The 20,157-nt window shown below is 42.8% G+C and overlaps 1 protein-coding gene across 1 annotated transcript in view; it reads left to right on the forward strand.

The window, feature by feature from the left end:
- Positions 1 to 20,157, forward strand: part of polr1a (RNA polymerase I subunit A) — a 74,244-nt gene that overhangs the window by 42,337 nt on the left and 11,750 nt on the right. The window contains exons 18-31 of the mRNA XM_056268960.1: positions 287 to 445; positions 534 to 632; positions 1,419 to 1,571; positions 2,050 to 2,132; positions 2,212 to 2,377; positions 2,638 to 2,859; positions 4,047 to 4,261; positions 6,338 to 6,505; positions 7,801 to 7,936; positions 9,258 to 9,418; positions 9,495 to 9,624; positions 11,137 to 11,244; positions 13,780 to 14,046; positions 14,901 to 15,101. Coding sequence (XP_056124935.1) covers positions 287 to 445; positions 534 to 632; positions 1,419 to 1,571; positions 2,050 to 2,132; positions 2,212 to 2,377; positions 2,638 to 2,859; positions 4,047 to 4,261; positions 6,338 to 6,505; positions 7,801 to 7,936; positions 9,258 to 9,418; positions 9,495 to 9,624; positions 11,137 to 11,244; positions 13,780 to 14,046; positions 14,901 to 15,101 — 2,268 coding nt within the window. The remainder of the gene's footprint in view (positions 1 to 286; positions 446 to 533; positions 633 to 1,418; positions 1,572 to 2,049; positions 2,133 to 2,211; positions 2,378 to 2,637; positions 2,860 to 4,046; positions 4,262 to 6,337; positions 6,506 to 7,800; positions 7,937 to 9,257; positions 9,419 to 9,494; positions 9,625 to 11,136; positions 11,245 to 13,779; positions 14,047 to 14,900; positions 15,102 to 20,157) is intronic.

Here is a 20,157-nt window from a genome sequence, read left to right on the forward strand (position 1 = left end):
ATATACTAAGTACCATAAAAGTCACCAAGTTTCGTACCATTCCGATGAAGCTACGATTTTTAACATTTTTTTATTTAAAAAATTCCGGTCGGAAACGACCGAAGAACACCAGAGGGTTAAAGAAACTTTTTACGTTTTTGGGTTGAAGAAGAAATGATGAAACCCTTCTGAATAAAGTGTCAGATGTGTAAAAGATGGCCAAGATGTTTAACGATATCCAATATAGTATGAGGGGAGACTCAAGTATTGTCAGTTGATATTCATTGCCTCTCATGTTTGAACACAGGCTCTCCGGGCCGCGTTTAACCTGCCTGCGTCCGCCGGAGACGCCGAAGCCCGAGAGCGCTGGCAGGACGCACATCTCAACACAGACCAGAGAGACTTCAACATGGTGGACCTGAAGTTCAAAGAGGAGGTCAATCAAGTGAACAACAACATCAACAAGGTGCACATTAATAATACAGAGCTCGTATCAGAATGTCCTCGCTGTGGAAGCTCGATCACTCTCTTAATGGGTGTCCTCTCGTCCTCAGGTGTGCATGCCACTGGGTCTCCATCGCTCCTTCCCAGAGAACAACCTCCAGCTGATGGTGCAGTCCGGGGCCAAGGGCTCGACGGTCAACACCATGCAGGTGATGTTTCTCACAGCGCAGCTCTGAACCCCGTCTCTCTCTTCAATCCAACACTGAGTGACTTAAACTGCAGTTCCTCCACTGGCCACTAGAGGCCGGCTGCAGAAGAGAGTCAATCCCATAAACCCCCATGTTAAAATGACCAACTTTACAGCAGAAAAACACATGTTTACCGCCTGGTGCAAAAAGTGGTTTTGGTCTATATAGCTAATTTTGCCCTTCATGAAAACTGTGAGGGGGTTAATTTTTTAATAACTCATCCGTTTAAATTCTATTAATCCTTAAAGTTGTGCATAATTAAGGGCGTGACCACTTGAGTGACAGGTGGATTGCTCTGATGTCACTACTAGCCGTTTGTCTGCTGTGTGTTAGCGTCACGTCACCTCAGCTAATCCGCCTCGCTGCACATTTACGGTTATCCAAGATGGCGACGGCCGGCTTCGCCCACTTTGGGCTTCAATAATGCTCTTCAGAAACACTTCGGATGACGTCACACACACTACGCATATATTTTATACAGTCCATGGTCTGAACACAGCAGATTTTTTATTACTTTTGCACGGTTCCTGCACATTCTTAAAAAGTAGTATAACAAAAGACTTTATTATTTCAAGGGGGCTTAGATTTGGGGACAGAAAACATGAATGTGATAATGTGATTGTTAAACTTGTTGATAATGTGATTAAGATATTGTTTGATCCCTGATTGGTATTGTGCAATTAGTCAGGTAAAAGCAGATGTTATGGTTGTGATCGTCGTCTGACCCATGTTCCTGTGTATGTGCAGATCTCCTGCTTACTGGGTCAGATTGAGCTGGAGGGCCGCCGGCCACCACTGATGCCTTCTGGGAAATCCCTGCCATGCTTTCAGCCCTATGAACCGCAGCCGCGCTCCGGAGGATTCGTGACCGGCAGGTTCCTGACAGGAATCAAACCTCAGGTGCGTTCAGACTGGGTCGTGTCACGTCCCGCATGAGTCTAGGGCTAAAGAAAATGATAATATTTTAAGAGCGTTGACTCCTGCCACAGCACCACAAGCAAACTAATTATCGTAAAGGTTTTTTTATTATTATTAGCTCATGGAACAAGACAAGGTAAAATAGAAAAATAAACTTTTAAGGGAAGCGATGGCTTTAGAAGAGGAGGGCAAGGCCAAAATAACAAACCAAAAGCAATATAACTGGGGAATCGAAAACCGAGCCACACAGAAATGACTGAACAGAATTTTGCTATTCCTTTTTGTCCAAAAGTTATTGTGATGTTGACCCAAAATTAGATTAGATGCTGTATCTCAGCCAAACTTTGATCAATTGAAATGAAACCTGGTATGCTACATCTGAAAACCTCAAAATATAGTTTTTTCAGTCACTGTATGTAGAAAAATTAAATGTAAGTGGTGTCTCTCTTTCTGTTTTCAGGAGTTCTTTTTCCATTGCATGGCTGGTCGTGAAGGACTCGTGGACACTGCGGTCAAAACCAGTCGATCTGGTTATCTGCAGAGGTAGATCTGGGTCTCGCTGAGCCGCTTCTGCTTCTTCACACTCTTCTGTCAGAAGATCTGAAGTGCTGGTGTGTTTCAGGTGTGTGATCAAGCATCTGGAAGGTCTGGTGGTCCAGTATGATCTGACTGTGCGGGACAGTGATGGAAGCGTGATCCAGTTTCTTTACGGAGAAGACGGGCTCGACGTCCCCAAGATCCAGTTCCTACAGCCGCGCCAGTTCCCGTTCATCAAAGACAACTACGAGGTGACTGTACATAGACATGTTTCTGCACCATGTTTACACACACTCACACAGCGCAACACCTCCTCACTTTATTTCTCTCAACATGTGGACAGGAGAGCTGTCAGTTAATAAATGTGAAAAAGTAACTCAGATATTTTGTTGTAAATTGAAAAAGTAATGCGTTACTTTACTAGTTACTTGAAAAAGTAATCTGATTACGTAACTCAATTTGGCTTTAATGAGTTACACACAACACGGGTTAACAGTGCATTATTTTCTAGGTTATCAGAAAGTCTAAGTGCTTGGATGAAGTCCTGGATAAAATGGACCCAGAGGAAGCGGTTAATCACTTTAAAGCCATTAAGAGATGGAAAGCGAAACATGAGCGTGTTTCTCCCCGAGGCGGTGGCTTTCTGCTGTTCTCGCAGAAGAAGCTGAGCAAGCTGAAGTCTCAGCTGGAGGCCCAGGATCGGGCCAACGGGAGAGAGGCGGCCACTCTACAGGTACCGGAGCCGCCGTGGAGAGCTTTAGCTCACAGATGCTTGTTAGAAAGATGATTCAGTTCCTCAAACCTTTCCAGAATACCACAGTATTCCCTCGCGGGTCAAAATGACCCGAAGCCCTAAACTTAGACTTTTTTTCTTTTTTTTCCAGAAAGCTTATTTTATTTTAATTTTGATAATATTTTTTCTATTTTTTAATGCAATTTTTTTGTTATTTTTTATTTTATTTACCTTTAAATTACTAGATTTGATCAATTAATAACAAATAAATAGTAATTTAAGCACAATCCTCACATTCTTTAAAATTAAATTCAAAATAACTCACACTTTCATGCATAACCCTTTTAATTCAGCTCTAAATATCTTACATCGGGTGTCTTTGCCGACCTCTTGTGGAAAACAAATAATATAAGATGATATTTCATGACTCTAGATGGGCTTATAGCTCTATATGGAGCAAATGAGCTGTTCTGCTGGGTCCTAAAGCCAGTTGCTTCGGTATGCATTCAAATACACATGTACGACATTATAAAATCTTTTTTTTGGTTAAGTTTTAGCATTTTTAGTTTACACATAGAAAAAACTAAAGATTCTCAATTCACTGAAGCATTCCTCACATTCAATTCATTCCTAAGGGAAGAATTTGTTACTTTTTAAAATTTCAACCACAAAACTTCTCAAATCCATAATTTTTTGTGTTTTCAAGTGTGACAAAAGTCCAGGGTTCTTGGACCCCTCTGATGGGCACTCGATTTTAAAAAAATTATTAAAAAATGAGTTTCGGGTCAAAATGACCCAAGGGAAAGATGAGGGTCATGAAGATTAAAGTCAGCATGAAGCAGAACTTTTCTCCTCTATTGTGTCGTATATCGAGTGAAACGCTTCAGGAACAAGAACACATGTGGGCGGGGCTTGATTGTGTCTGTGGGGAATTGATTGGACGGTTGTGGTTTGCTATTGGCTGTTCTCATGTGAGTGACAGGTTATAGCCCCGCCCTCGTCATCAGAGAAGAGAAGAGATGCTGCAAGAGGAACTTATTCTGAGTCAAGATTATTAAAACAATAATGACGATGTGCACCGATAAATAATTTATAATAAACACTGCAATATTCAATTAAAATAACTAGAATTGTGCATGTTGATGTCTCTGTGACTGTAATGCGCCTGACGGTGTTTCTGGTGCTAGCTCATGGAGCGGTGGAGGGCTCTGGGAGAGGCGGGCCGGAGGAGGTATCTGAAGAAGACGTCTCACTGCCCTGACCCATGTCTGGCTGTTCACCGGCCCGACATCTGCTTCGGCTCCGTGTCCGAGACCTTCGAGGCCATCGTCGAGAACTACCTCGATCAGTTCAACGTCAAGCAGGAGTTTCCGGTGTCTTCTGAGACCGTGGACTCCGATAGGTGAGAATTCATGTAAACAATCTGGATTAAAGGGCCATTCTAGAATATGAAGAGCTACTAGAATCAGTCCATTGTCCACAACATTTGATGTGGGTGAATCGGTTTCCTAGGGTACATCTGTTGTGATGGGTTACTTTCTGACTGGGTTGTCATTTTTATTTTTTATTTTTGGTACAGAAACTAAGAGTTTCCATATATTTAAACAAGTTACTAAAATAGTTAACCCTTGTGCGTCAATTAAAATAAGTTACACATAGGTCCATTGTAAGGGTGGGAATTGGCAAAAATGTGACGATTCAATAGTTTTGCAATATTTGGGCCACGATTCAATATTATTGCGATTCTTAACATATTGCGATACAGCAAGTATTGCGATTCGATTCTGCGATATATTGCGATTCATGTTCCCCATATTATTCAAAGGCATCACAAAAAATTAGGAAAATAAGACTCACTTCAAATGTCACATTTAATTCTGTGAACATTATCTTCTACACATTAACTGCAAAAACTTAGGAGGATAGTGCAAAAACTTTGTCCTTGAACATTCAGGACACAGGACCTTATTACAGGACAGGACGTCATTATTCTCTAAAAATTGGAAAACTCTCGCATGAACGCTGAGCTCCCAGCACATAACTTAAAATTATTTAAATACAACAGAGTAACATAAAGCAGACATAATAGAGTAACATAAACCTGAGAATAATCATATAAATAATGTTGAGGTCTTTACTACACGCTTTTGGATGAAAACCAAAATTTACCCACACTTTCGATTAGAAAGACGACGGAGCGTCGTGTTCAGCCGGCTGTGATGGGGAAGCCATTTTTATTTGAATCTGCTGTTGAATGCATAACAACAAAGCATCGCAACAAGCGCCACCTTGTGGATGTAATACGCAAATGTAAATCATCAGAGTAAACTCAGAGAAATCCAATGGAGAAAACCCGAAAGTAAAACAGATAATTTGATAATTAAATATTGAAATACTTTGCGCTACTGTATTGATATAATTGCGTGCGCAAAATATTGCGATACTGAACAGAATCTATTTTTCCCCCACCACTAGTCTATTGTGGACAAAAATGTCCGTGTCAAAAAACTGTCTCATAAATTTGTTACCCAACATTTCTTCATAGTGCACCTTTAACTATTCCAGTTGTTCGTGATTTATTGCATAAGGGTTTTTTGATCTGAAGCAGAAAGCCTCGCATGTGAACCCAGAAAGCTGATGCTGAATAGAGCTCTCTTTCACGTCTTGCGTTTTGAACAGACATGATCACACACAGTAAGTATCCTAGTCAACATAGTCTTAAGTGAACATAAACAGTTGAGAAATAAAATGCATGTGTATGAGTATATTGGATCCGTGCATTCGCTCTTAAAGTGACAGCAGCCTAATAAACCTGCTGCTCTTGTTTTAATGTTAATCAAACAACAAACTGCTCACTGCACTTGACTGTATAACTTTTGTAACTTTAATAAGGATTCATCCATATTTAATTTATACAGTGAAGACTATGCAGTGCTATTTTACATTCGATTATTATTATTATTATTATTATATGTTCTTTACCTGAAAATTACTGAAAAACTCCCCTGAAAAACATGGAAAACAGTTGTTCTGTTGTATTTGTGTTATTGCTTGTAATTTGATTATTTGTTTTAATCAAGCGCCAACCTTCCCGTCTCTCTCTTCAATCCAACACTGAGTGACTTAAACTGCAGTTCATCGACTGGCCACAAGAGGCCGGCTGCTGAAGAGAGTCAATCCCATAAACCCCCATGTTAAAATGACCAACTTTACAGCAGAAAAACACGTTTACCGCCTGGTGCAAAAAGGGGTTTTGGTCTATAATGCTAATTTTGCCCTTCATGAAAACTGTGAGAGGGTAAATTTTTTAGTAACACATCCGTTTAAATTATATCACGCCTTAAATTTGTGCATAATTAAGGGCGTGGCCACTTGAGTGACAGGTGGATTGCTCTGATGTCACTACTAGCCGTTTGTCTGCTGTATGTTAGCGTCACGTCACCTCAGCTAATCCCGCCTTTGTGTGTGTGTGTGTCAGACTCAGGCCCCTCCTGCAGCTGAAGTGGCAGCGGGCGCTGTGCGACCCCGGGGAGGCGGTGGGTCTGCTGGCGGCTCAGAGCATCGGGGAGCCCTCCACACAGATGACCCTCAACACCTTCCACTTCGCCGGCAGGGGCGAGATGAACGTCACGCTCGGCATTCCCAGGTCAGACCTCACTGACAGGGACATCACACAACTCTACATGAACACATTCACGACCAATATTATTATTATTTTTTTAACTGAACTGTCCAAAACATACGTTTAATTTTCTCCCCTCTGAAAATTATTTACAATAAATCACAATTATAAATAAACAGAAACATTTTTCCTCCATTTTACACACTTATACAAGTCCTTGAAACCAGGGTTTCTTTAAAGGTGACATATTATATGCCCCTTTTCACAAGATGTAATATAAATCTAAGGTGTCCCCAGAATGTGTGTGTGAAGTTTCAGCTCAAAATATCAGATCATTTATTGTAGCTTGTCAAATTTGCCCCTTTTTGGGTGTGATCCTTTAAATGCAAATGAGCTTTAGCCCCGCCTCCGTTCAGAAGAGGGCGGAGCCTTAACACAAGCTTCAGAGACTCCGGCAATAACAACACAGGCCGATCTCACTGATCCAGAATCAGGAGTAACCAGCAGCGAGTGCAGCCTTACGGAGAGACTCAGGGAGAGCTTCTGAATGTTAGCTGAGACATTTCTGTAGTTGTTGTGGAGTTACACTGATCATCTCCTCATCATGTTGAACTCTTCCACAAGTGTCCACAGTTCCTGAGGTGTTTATAAGACAGCAGTGACATGTTCTGGTCAATAGTGTTCAGTGTCGTCTGTGCTCGACCACAGAACAGTTTCAAGCTTTGCTGGATCTTCTCCGGTGCATTAGAACTGGTCTCTGTTGGCGCTCGCCGAACCGAATGTCGTGCCGTGTGTGTAAACGTGCAGATTAAGGGCCGGGAATATTATAATAAGATCCTCTTCCTGAGTGAAATCTGATCGGCTTAATTTTTGACATGCCAAAACACAGTTACTGGGTTTCACTTGTCACGTTTTCTGTGTTGGTAGAAGCACAGGGTACCCGATTATAGCACTTACACACAGGGAAATCAGATTTACATGATATGTCCCCTTTAAATCATCCTCCTAAATTTACTTTTTGCTATGGATACAAGGATCGTTGGATGAGATGTAAACAGTAACCTCTGCTGTGTGCGGTACAGCCGTGAGGGGTCTTCACAAACGTTGTTTCATCCACACACCCTCTCGTTCATGCCTGAGTTATGTACTTTATGCAGACCTTTGGATGCAAACGTTCCTAGTATCCGCAGATACGTGACGGTTGTGCACCACAAACTCCTTTTGAATTGATTTAACTTCATTTTTTTTGCTTGTTTTTTATATTCAGTACCAATATGCTATAGAGCGAAGACGTGTTAACGTGAAATCCTCTTCCACAGATTAAGAGAAATCCTCTTAATTGCCAGCTCTAACATCAAGACCCCCATGATGAGCATCCCAGTCCTGGCCAACAAGAAAGCCTTGAAGCGTGTGAAGACCCTGCGGAAGAAGCTGACACGCGTGTGTTTATCAGAGGTGGGCACGGCCGGCTCAGTGTTTACGAGAAGTTTTTCCCCTTCGCTGTAGATCTCAAATCTACACTGAATTATTATGCACGTTGATTTTCTGATCGTATTCATATTTTACCAATTCCAAACCACATTAATCTTAAAAACTACTATTAATTTAGTATTTAATCATGTATAAGTGATATTGTTAATGAAGGCTGGAAATGAAAAACACCTTATATTCAGGTGTGCATAATTATTAGGCACGTTTTCTTTTACAGATCAAATAAGCCAAAAAAGAGATTTAACTCGGATTGAAAAGTCAAACATTATTAAATGCCCATGAGAAGGATGCATTACTAATGCAATACTAGAAATTGCAGTTAAGGCATGAGCATTGGACAGGGAAATGCTCATCGGGTCAGCAGGGTCAGACAAAAACAGGTGAGAAGAAGAGACACGTTTACTGCAAAAGAAGAATTAAGAGTGAAACCATCAGGAACATTTTCCAGAAGTGCACGATATCAGGATCTCAGAGACTTAGGTTAGGGAAAGAGTCCTGAAAAATGGATTCTTAAATCTCTTTTTTGGCTTATTTGATCTGTAAAACAAAACATGCCTAATAATTATGCACACCTGAATATAAAGTCTTTTTCATTTCCAGCCTTCATGAACAATTATATATCACTTATAAATGATTCAATACAAAATGAATAGTAGTTATAAAGATGTGCCGAATGAAAACCTTTTCACAATATTCTAATTTAGAATATGGGTTTTCATAAGCTGTAAGCTATAATCATCAAAATTAAAACAAATAAAGGCTTGAAATATCTCACTTTGCATGTAATGAGTCTATATAATATATTAGCTTCAGCTTTTAAGTTGAATTACTGAAATAAATGAACTTTTGCACAATATTCTAATTTTCCGAGTTTCACCTGTACGTGAAATTACTGCTTAATTTTATTGATAAAACAATCGTTTCACACAAAATTAACGCTGCAGCCATGAGTGTGATATTGCTCATAAATGTCCACGTATATGATACAGTTTATATTCATCATGTGTTCATGGGAGAAAAAAACAGTTTGAATAAAGCGATGTCTTTGTCATACTATCCTTTCAATGGTTAAAGTTTCCACAGTCATTGCATGTGCTGCACTTTATTTGTACCCTTTTTTTATTAGTTTATGTATCTATTTACCTTTTTTGAGAATTTGAAAGATAATCTTTGATAAATGAGATCTGATTGTATTCCTACCGAAAAGTAGTGCTTGAAAAGTTTTATTTTACAGTATCTGTCATATGATGAGTCGATCAGTTGTTGAAACTCTTGATCTCCACAGGTGCTCCACAAGGTGGACGTGATAGAAACCTTCCGCATGCTGAAGAAGCGAGGCGACAAATCCCGCGTCTTCAAGCTCACGTTCCAGTTCCTGCCTCCCGAGCGATACCAGCAGGACAAGCTGCTCACCCCCGATGAGATCCTGCACTTCATGGAGCGGAGGTGTGCCTGAAGCCGTCTCAGACTGCTGCTCCACACACCAGTGCCCGGCGTCTCACCGCTCATGTGTGCGTTACAGGTTCTTCCGGCTGTTTCTGGAGGCCATCAAGAAGCTGAGCGTTAAACTGGCGGCGATCAGTATGGTGGACACGCGCAGAGCCACGGCAGGCGACGGAGAGGGAGAGACCGGCGGAGTCGCCGCCCGAGAGGTACACACTCACCGCTGGAGATGCAGCGACTCACGAGGCGATACGATTCACCATACTGATTTCACGATACAATTTTCTCACTATTTTTTTAACAACATGAGATTTAAGTAAATGATAGTGTACATCCAGCCGGCTGTTATCTTAGAATAAACCCGACAGGGTGATCAGGGTCAGGTCTTAATCAACCTGAAGGGGTTTATTCTGAGACAACACACACACACACCTGAAGGGGGTTTATTCTGAGAGCACACACCTGATGGGGGTGTTGTGGACTTTTTTCTTCTAAAGTGTTTGAAAACTCAGAAGCAAAGACCAGGAGACTCGGGTGTATCTTTTAAGCAGGGTTCTTTATTGCTGTTGCATTGCTGTAAGATTCCCAAGTCTGCTTCGTCCAAAAATCTTACCCAAGTCTGACTAAACTAAAATACAGACTGTTCGTATACCTTACAAGGGGGAGGAGTTACATAAAGGGGGAGACACTCTGAAACAAAGCATGTAAATGAAGCACAGGATTCAGCTCGTTACCGGAAATTCCCCAGCCCTGATCTCATCAGCATAACAGTGTCATATGTATAGATGGCAATCCAATCAGCCTGATTGTATCACCCATACCTTCACATTATCATAAAGCTTAATGGCCAGGCAGTGCATAAAAACAAAAGGTGATAGTCTCAGTGCTCTGATCAATTTAACTTACAATAGAGAGATCAGGACAGACAGGAACAGGCAGGTTTGTGACATAATTTACCTTAGTTACAAAATTCACACTAATAAACTTCCTCAGTTTATATACTATAGTATTGGAAATCTAAATTAAACATTTTAATAAATTTGTAACACTACGGGGTTATTCTGATATAACAACCGGTTGGATGTACATTATCCCGCTTATTACACGGCTGCTTGCCACATAAGTTCATAATTAGACACTAAATATTGATCTGAGTTGAAATATTTTATTAGGTCTTTAAACGCAAAGCTTCGCGGAGAGAGCAGTTTCAGCGGCGAGTTCAAACTAGACGGACATTTAAGAGATACGGTATACAGTCATAACACTTATTACACAGCATTTCAACACATTAATAATTATGGGGATAAGAGAGATTGATTTCAGATTAAACTGCTTTAAAATCGTACCTGTTTATATCTTATAATCCAACAGTGTACAAAACAATAGACACAAAATGGCCGCCGCTGCATTTGTTTGAAACAAGAGAGAGTCCACGATACTGGCTGGCATAATTAAATAACTGTACACAATGTATTCGACTGAGTTTTAATATTTTATTAGCTCACCAAATGCAAAACTTCCTTGAGGAAAACCCGATCCTAGCGAGCGTATAGCGCTGAGGACTGCAGTGACCCGGATGAGCCTGTGTTTCTGTGTTCAGCGGCTGTTATCTGGGAATATCACACTGCTGGATGGAGCGATCGACCAATCAGAATCAAGCATTCCACAGAGTAGTGTAATAACATGGGGTAATGACTGTCTCTTGCCTGACTTCTCCACAGGATGAAGGCAATGAGGATCCAGAAAACAACATGATTGTGGATGACGTGGCGAATGAAGGTGATGCTGATGCTACGGACTCCAGGAGAAAAGAGAAACAGGAAGAGGAGGTATTAAAACTTCTGCTTTTGTTCATCTGTGTTTAGTGTGTGATGTTGCTGTGTGATCATGAGAAAGCTCCAGTTCTCCTCTATATCAGTGTCAGTGTTCCTGAACTCCTGAAACGCCTCCATTGTAGTCTTGAGTTTCTTCCGTGAACGAACACGTCACAATATTCCTCATTATAATAATTCATACGCAGAATAAAGGGGAGGGGCCTGGTTGAGTGAGTTAGTAGTGTGTTAAACTGGCGGTTATGGTAAGGGGCGGGGCATTTCCCAAACACACTCGAAGCGCTCGACCAATCACAACACACTGCTCCAGCCGACCAATCAGAGCACAGTGTGCTTTTCAGGAAGAGGGGCTTCATAAATAAGTTTTAATAAACTGTATTCATATTGCTTTGAGAAGCACAGTATGCTCTACAATACATTTCTGTTATAGTGACTTCAAACTCTTATTTTGGCGGGTTGTGGTGAAGAGCTTTGAGTTTGTGTGTGGATATATAAGATGATAACCCAAAGAACCTAATGTATTTTTATGACTATTTTTATGCAGTTTCCACATTGAACAAGCCATATTCAATTACGTTTATCTAGGGCTGGGCGGTATATCGAGTTTGTACAATATATCGATATTTTTTATCCCCACGATATGGAATGAGGCAATACCGTTTATATCGATACAGTAGTTTGATACGAGCACATCTGAAAAATAGCGGAGGACGCAGTGTGAGCTCCTGCAGTGAAAGTGTATGGTAGCCTACAATTTGTCCTAAACATGACACAAGCTTATATTAAGCGCTTTAAAATAACTGGTAAGATATAGTAAACAAGTTTAAAGCAGCTTGCCCTGTCAGATGCTCTGACAGAAACTGTTGCTGACTGACAGATAAATACTTGCGCTGATTAATGCGTTTGAGACATGGTGCTTTCCTCAGTGCTTAACTTACATTTCACATGTATATTCTCCATCTGTAAATGTTAGAAAATCAAACAAATATGTCCATTTCACTGTCAGGAGAGGACGAGCTTCTGCAAGTGAATCTCCGCTAAAATTCAAGCTTCCGTTAATTAGGGTTGCCGCGGTGAGGAAAATTTCCCACCGGTTAATCGACGTGTCACAACACCGGTAATCCCGGTGTCACCGTGGGGGGCGGGGCGGGGGGGTTAAATAGCGTTCGAAATAAGCGTCAATTGGCAATTCAGCGTCAATTGCTTGAATGGACAAAAAAACAACAACTCGGCTCGCTGATAATAAAACTTTTATTTATAGACAGAACTTTTATTAGCATAACGCACGCATAGGCCGAAAATCGTCAAACTGTGGGCCCAAACAAATAAGAACCATAAAACGTTTATTAACGAATAAGAAAATAAAACAGGCCTAAATAAATTACACATTCCGCCATTATCTTGATTTTCTGTAATTTGACTCGTTCTCATCTCCACACGTGCTAAATGGAATCCTGATGCTTGCTGATCTGTGACGTGACTGGCTCTTGGCACGCACTGCGCAGTTCAGTTTTTAATTATAATGTATGCTCTCTTCTGAACTAAATAATTGATAATTATTATTTTTAATTAATTCAAATAAATATTTTAGCAAAAACGAATACTTTAAAAAAGTCAAGACATCGCGGCGTCACGGTGGGAAAGTGATGTCACCGGTGATGGGGCTTAAAACCGGTAACACCGTCAACACCGTCTATCGCGGCAAGCCTACCGTTAATGAGCGCCGCCGCGCGCATGCGCGCCAAACAGACGGAGCACAATAGAAGAGTAGCGCAATAATTCTGACTAAAATATACATAGGCTATTGCTAAAATATTTGTTGTTGGAGACAATAAATGTGCCATATGTGGAATTTTAAACCTACAAGTATATTTTTATGAAAGTGACCCTTATAATGGGGTAATCAAATGCAGGCTAATATAATTAGTTTGTGCTTTTGTTTTTATTTTCATTTTTAGTTTAGCCTAGCCTTAAGTCATTTTAAAAACAAAAGAATTATATTTGTTTTTAGTTTGTAATGTTACAATGTAATGTGATTTTAACCACCTTTTTGCACATAATATATTGGATACTGCATAGCCTACATTACATTCACTATATTTGTTTCCATATCCTTCAATATCACCATTGTTTGGAAATCATTGAGCAGGATGTGAAATATTTTTTTTTTAAATAAATACAGATTTTCTTTATCCAAATAGAAAAACGTAGAAAGTACCGAGATATATATCGTATATCGCCATTTAACCAAAAAATACCGAGATATGATTTTTTTGGCCATATCGCCCAGCGCTACGTTTATCTGTATAGTGCTTTTCACAATACACATCATTTCAAAGCAGCTTTACAGAAAGTGCATGAGTCCACATTACCGTTTAGAGTGATCTTTTATCAGGTAACTGCATTTCAGAAATGTACATATACAAAATCACAGTTAGCAAAAAAAAAAAAAATAAGTAAACAAGCCATAGGCCCTGTATATGTATTCCACACGAGTGTGTATAATCTGGCTGTGTGTGATGTGACCCTCAGGTGGACTATGAGAGCGAGGAGGGCGAGCAGGGCAGTGATCAGGAACAGGAAGTGGCCGAGGACCGACAGGAAGGGGCAGAGGACCGACAGGAAGTGACCTCACACACACAGGAAGAGGCGGGATCTTCTGACGAGACCCCGGCTCCTGACCGCTCTGAACAGTCGCAGTCAGACTCAGAGGAGACCTTGAGGATCAACGCTGTGCTTCAGTTGAGCACCGCTGTGGAGGACTACAAATACGACACTGTGAACGGGCTGTGGTGTGAGGTGTGTGTGTGTGTGTCTGTGTCACTGCCGTCATGTGCACATCTCATGCTCTTCAGAGATGTGCTGAACCACTGGTGACACTGTAGGATTGTGCTCTAGTTTTCGGTTTCGAATGGTAACCGTAAGATTGAACACTCAGAAGCCCATTAGACTGAATTAAGCTGGTGTTCTATGTGCTATTTCTATACATCTAATATCTATCTGTCGTTCTAATATGCATGCATCTATCTATCTATCTAATATTTCTTATCTATCTTTCTATCTATCTGTCTATCCATATTATTTCTAAACTTATCTATCTATTATTTCTAAGATATCTATCTAATATTTAGCTTTCTGTCTAATATTTATCTATATTATTTCTAATCTAATATTTCTTTATCTTTCTATCTAACTGTTTATCTCTCTAATATTTATCTATCTATAATTTATAATCTATCTATATCTATCTATCTATCTATCTATCTATCTATCTATCTATCTATCTATCTATCTATCTATTTATTATTTCCAAACGTATCTATTATTTCCAAACTAATCCATATATCTAATATTTCTAATCTATCTATATCCATCAATCTATCCATATATCCGGCTTTTAAAACTACTAAACTAAAACTTGGAACTATTACAAACTGAAAAGCTTCAAGCTTCAAACTTTCTGGCTAGGCTTTTTTCTTTTAAAGTCAATTTAAAGTTTGTCTACAAACATCATCTAGTGTCAGTCAGACTCATATTAGTCATGAATGTGAGCAGAGTTGTCAGTGTGTGTATCGCTGTGTCCGTATGCATCGAGTTGAGATTGTCTTCTCTGTGTGTGTGTGTGTGTGTGTGTGTGTGTGTGTGTGTCTCAGCTGACCCTGGTGCTGCCCGTCAGTAAGGTGCACTTCGACCTGACGTCAGTGGTGTCCCAGCAGGCCCACAGCGCCGTCATCATGGAGACCAAGGGCATCTCGCGCTGCTTGCTGAGCGAAGTCACCACGAAGGAGGGCAGCAAAGAGCTGGTGCTCAACACTGAGGGCATCAACTTACACGAGATGTTCAACCATGCTGACGTGAGGCCCTTACTGTCCACACACCTCAACACTCTTACTGGCCCTTACTGTCCACACACCTCAACACTCTCACTGGCCCTTACTGTCCACACACCTCAACACTCTTACTGGCCCTTACTGTCCACACACCTCAACACTCTTACTGGCCCTTACTGTCCACACACCTCAACACTCTCACTGGCCCTTACTGTCCACACACCTCAACACTCTCACTGGCCCTTACTGTCCACACACCTCAACACTCTTACTGGCCCTTACTGTCCACACACCTCAACACTCTTACTGGCCCTTACTGTCAACACACCTCAACACTCTTACTGGCCCTTACTGTCCACACACCTCAACACTCTCACTGGCCCTTACTGTCCACACACCTCAACACTCTCACTGGCCCTTACTGTCCACACACCTCAACACTCTTACTGGCCCTTACTGTCCACACACCTCAACACTCTTACTGGCCCTTACTGTCCACACACCTCAACACTCTTACTGGGCCTTACTGTCAACACACCTCAACACTCTTACTGGCCCTTACTGTCAACACACCTCAACACTCTCACTGGCCCTTACTGTCCACACACCTCAACACTCTTACTGGCCCTTACTGTCCACACACCTCAACACTCTCACTGGCCCTTACTGTCCACACACCTCAACACTATTACTGGCCCTTACTGTCAACACACCTCAACACTCTCACTGGCCCTTACTGTCCACACACCTCAACACTCTCACTGGCCCTTACTGTCCACACACCTCAACACTATTACTGGCCCTTACTGTCAACACACCTCAACACTCTCACTGGCCCTTACTGTCAACACACCTCAACACTCTCACTGGCCCTTACTGTCCACACACCTCAACACTCTCACTGGCCCTTACTGTCCACACACCTCAACACTATTACTGGCCCTTACTGTCAACACACCTCAACACTCTCACTGGCCCTTACTGTCCACACACCTCAACACTATTACTGGCCCTTACTGTCAACACACCTCAACACTCTCACTGGCCCTTACTGTCCACACACCTCAACACTCTCACTGGCCCTTACTGTCAACACACCTCAACACTCTCACTGGCCCTTACTGTCAACACACCTCAACACTCTCACTGGCCCTTACTGTCAACACACCTCAACACTCTTACTGGCCCTTACTGTCAACACACCTCAACACTCTTACTGGCCCTTACTGTCAACACACCTCAACACTCTCACTGGCCCTTACTGTCCACACACCTCAACACTCTCACTGGCCCTTACTGTCAACACACCTCAACACTCTCACTGGCCCTTACTGTCCACACACCTCAACACTCTCACTGGCCCTTACTGTCAACACACCTCAACACTCTCACTGGCCCTTACTGTCAACACACCTCAACACTCTTACTGGCCCTTACTGTCAACACACCTCAACACTCTCACTGGCCCTTACTGTCAACACACCTCAACACTCTTACTGGCCCTTACTGTCAACACACCTCAACACTCTCACTGGCCCTTACTGTCCACACACCTCAACACTCTCACTGGCCCTTACTGTCCACACACCTCAACACTCTTACTGGCCCTTACTGTCAACACACCTCAACACTCTCACTGGCCCTTACTGTCCACACACCTCAACACTCTCACTGGCCCTTACTGTCCACACACCTCAACACTCTTACTGGCCCTTACTGTCCACACACCTCAACACTCTTACTGGCCCTTACTGTCAACACACCTCAACACTCTCACTGGCCCTTACTGTCCACACACCTCAACACTCTCACTGGCCCTTACTGTCCACACACCTCAACACTCTTACTGGCCCTTACTGTCAACACACCTCAACACTCTCACTGGCCCTTACTGTCCACACACCTCAACACTCTCACTGGCCCTTACTGTCCACACACCTCAACACTCTTACTGGCCCTTACTGTCCACACACCTCAACACTCTTACTGGCCCTTACTGTCAACACACCTCAACACTCTCACTGGCCCTTACTGTCCACACACCTCAACACTATTACTGGCCCTTACTGTCAACTAGGGTTGGGTACCGAAACTCGGTGCCAATAGGGAACCGGTTCCGACGTAAACGGTAGTAACCAGACCGAATAAGAACGAAAATTTCGGTGCCTGATTTCGGTGCCTAACTTCATTAGGCACACACGCACACACACAAGGTCTCTCGCTCTCTCTCTCTCCGCCGTGCGTGTGCTACACAGTTTGGAGCACAGTCTCTTCTGTCTCGCAAGCGCGCTCTTTCTCGCAAGGTTTGGCTGCATTTCACGTGTAAAATTACGTGTCAGAACGCCCTCTGGGTGTGCCGATAGTCTGAATTCCATATAGAATCAAGCCAATTCATTGGCTGATGGCGCGGGCGCCGCATCGACGCACTTACGTCGTCATACTATGTTGGCGCGCGCGCGCCATCTGCTCCTCAGATTTCTTTGCCGAAAAAGGAAGCTGGTCGGCAGCGCGAGGAGCTTGGCAGCGTCTCGTTCCCTATTGAGAGATATGTTACACCAGTAACCAGAGATGTTCTCTTTCATAGGTTCACTTAACGCTGCGTAGCTAAGAAGCAGTGGATTTGTAGGCTGCTGTATCACGTGCCGTTTGAACTGACGCGCTACAGCGATCTGTCACATTTCAAAGAGCCAAAACGTTATTTATTGTGTGAATCTCGTAAAAATATTGACAGAATCTGACAGCTGTGGATTTGTTCCATATCAAAAGTAACCTTCTCTGTCTTGTCTGTCCGTGTCCTCTTTGTCCGCGATTTTTCTGTGTGAAAAGGGTCATTTGCGTGAGTCTCACGGTCAATGCGTGAGAGTTGGCAGCTCTGCCTGCTATAGTAATCTCTATTAATCTCCAGTATTATTACATTGTTTGATACAATATTGTTTCATTTGATATTATGTAAATATGAATTTTTATTTTATATTGGTTTTATTATTACCATATGTTACTTGTATTTATATTGTTTAAAGATTTAAGTTAATATTGTGTCCAGTTTGGCCCTGTAAATTAAAGGGTATTATTTTTTGATAAAGTGTGTGCGGTTTCATTTTCTTAAGGACCGATTTAAGAACCGTTTAAGCACCGGAACCGTTTAAAAAATACCGAGTAGGTACTGGAATCGGATAAAACCCAAACGATACCCAACCCTACTGTCAACACACCTCAACACTCTCACTGGCCCTTACTGTCCACACACCTCAACACTATTACTGGCCCTTACTGTCAACACACCTCAACACTCTCACTGGCCCTTACTGTCCACACACCTCAACACTCTTACTGGCCCTTACTGTCAACACACCTCAACACTCTCACTGGCCCTTACTGTCCACACACCTCAACACTCTCACTGGCCCTTACTGTCCACACACCTTAACACTCTCACTGGCCCTTACTGTCCACACACCTCAACACTCTCACTGGCCCTTACTGTCCACACACCTCAACACTCTTACTGGCCCTTACTGTCCACACACCTCAACACTCTCACTGGCCCTTACTGTCCACACACCTCAACACTATTACTGGCCCTTACTGTCAACACACCTCAACACTCTCACTGGCCCTTACTGTCCACACACCTCAACACTATTACTGGCCCTTACTGTCCACACACCTCAACACTCTCACTGGCCCTTACTGTCCACACACCTCAACACTCTTACTGGCCCTTACTGTCCACACACCTCAACACTCTCACTGGCCCTTACTGTCCACACACCTTAACACTCTTACTGGCCCTTACTGTCAACACACCTCAACACTCTCACTGGCCCTTACTGTCAACACACCTCAACACTCTCACTGGCCCTTACTGTCAACACACCTCAACACTCTCACTGGCCCTTACTGTCAACACACCTCAACACTCTTACTGGCCCTTACTGTCAACACACCTCAACACTCTTACTGGCCCTTACTGTCCACACACCTCAACACTCTCACTGGCCCTTACTGTCAACACACCTCAACACTCTTACTGGCCCTTACTGTCAACACACCTCAACACTCTCACTGGCCCTTACTGTCAACACACCTCAACACTCTCACTGGCCCTTACTGTCCACACACCTCAACACTCTCACTGGCCCTTACTGTCAACACACCTCAACACTCTCACTGGCCCTTACTGTCAACACACCTCAACACTCTCACTGGCCCTTACTGTCAACACACCTCAACACTCTTACTGGCCCTTACTGTCAACACACCTCAACACTCTCACTGGCCCTTACTGTCCACACACCTCAACACTCTCACTGGCCCTTACTGTCCACACACCTCAACACTCTCACTGGCCCTTACTGTCCACACACCTCAACACTCTCACTGGCCCTTACTGTCCACACACCTCAACACTCTCACTGGCCCTTACTGTCCACACACCTCAACACTCTCACTGGCCCTTACTGTCAACACACCTCAACACTCTCACTGGCCCTTACTGTCAACACACCTCAACACTCTCACTGGCCCTTACTGTCAACACACCTCAACACTCTTACTGGCCCTTACTGTCAACACACCTCAACACTCTTACTGGCCCTTACTGTCAACACACCTCAACACTCTTACTGGCCCTTACTGTCAACACACCTCAACACTCTCACTGGCCCTTACTGTCAACACACCTCAACACTCTTACTGGCCCTTACTGTCAACACACCTCAACACTCTTACTGGCCCTTACTGTCAACACACCTCAACACTCTCACTGGCCCTTACTGTCAACACACCTCAACACTCTTACTGGCCCTTACTGTCAACACACCTCAACACTCTCACTGGCCCTTACTGTCCACACACCTCAACACTCTCACTGGCCCTTACTGTCCACACACCTCAACACTCTCACTGGCCCTTACTGTCCACACACCTCAACACTCTCACTGGCCCTTACTGTCCACACACCTCAACACTCTCACTGGCCCTTACTGTCAACACACCTCAACACTCTCACTGGCCCTTACTGTCAACACACCTCAACACTCTCACTGGCCCTTACTGTCAACACACCTCAACACTCTCA

The sequence above is a fragment of the Rhinichthys klamathensis genome, unplaced genomic scaffold, assembly GCF_029890125.1.
Source record: "Rhinichthys klamathensis goyatoka isolate OS25496 unplaced genomic scaffold, OSU_Roscu_1.1 h1tg000278l_1, whole genome shotgun sequence".
NCBI lineage: Eukaryota > Metazoa > Chordata > Actinopteri > Cypriniformes > Leuciscidae > Rhinichthys > Rhinichthys klamathensis.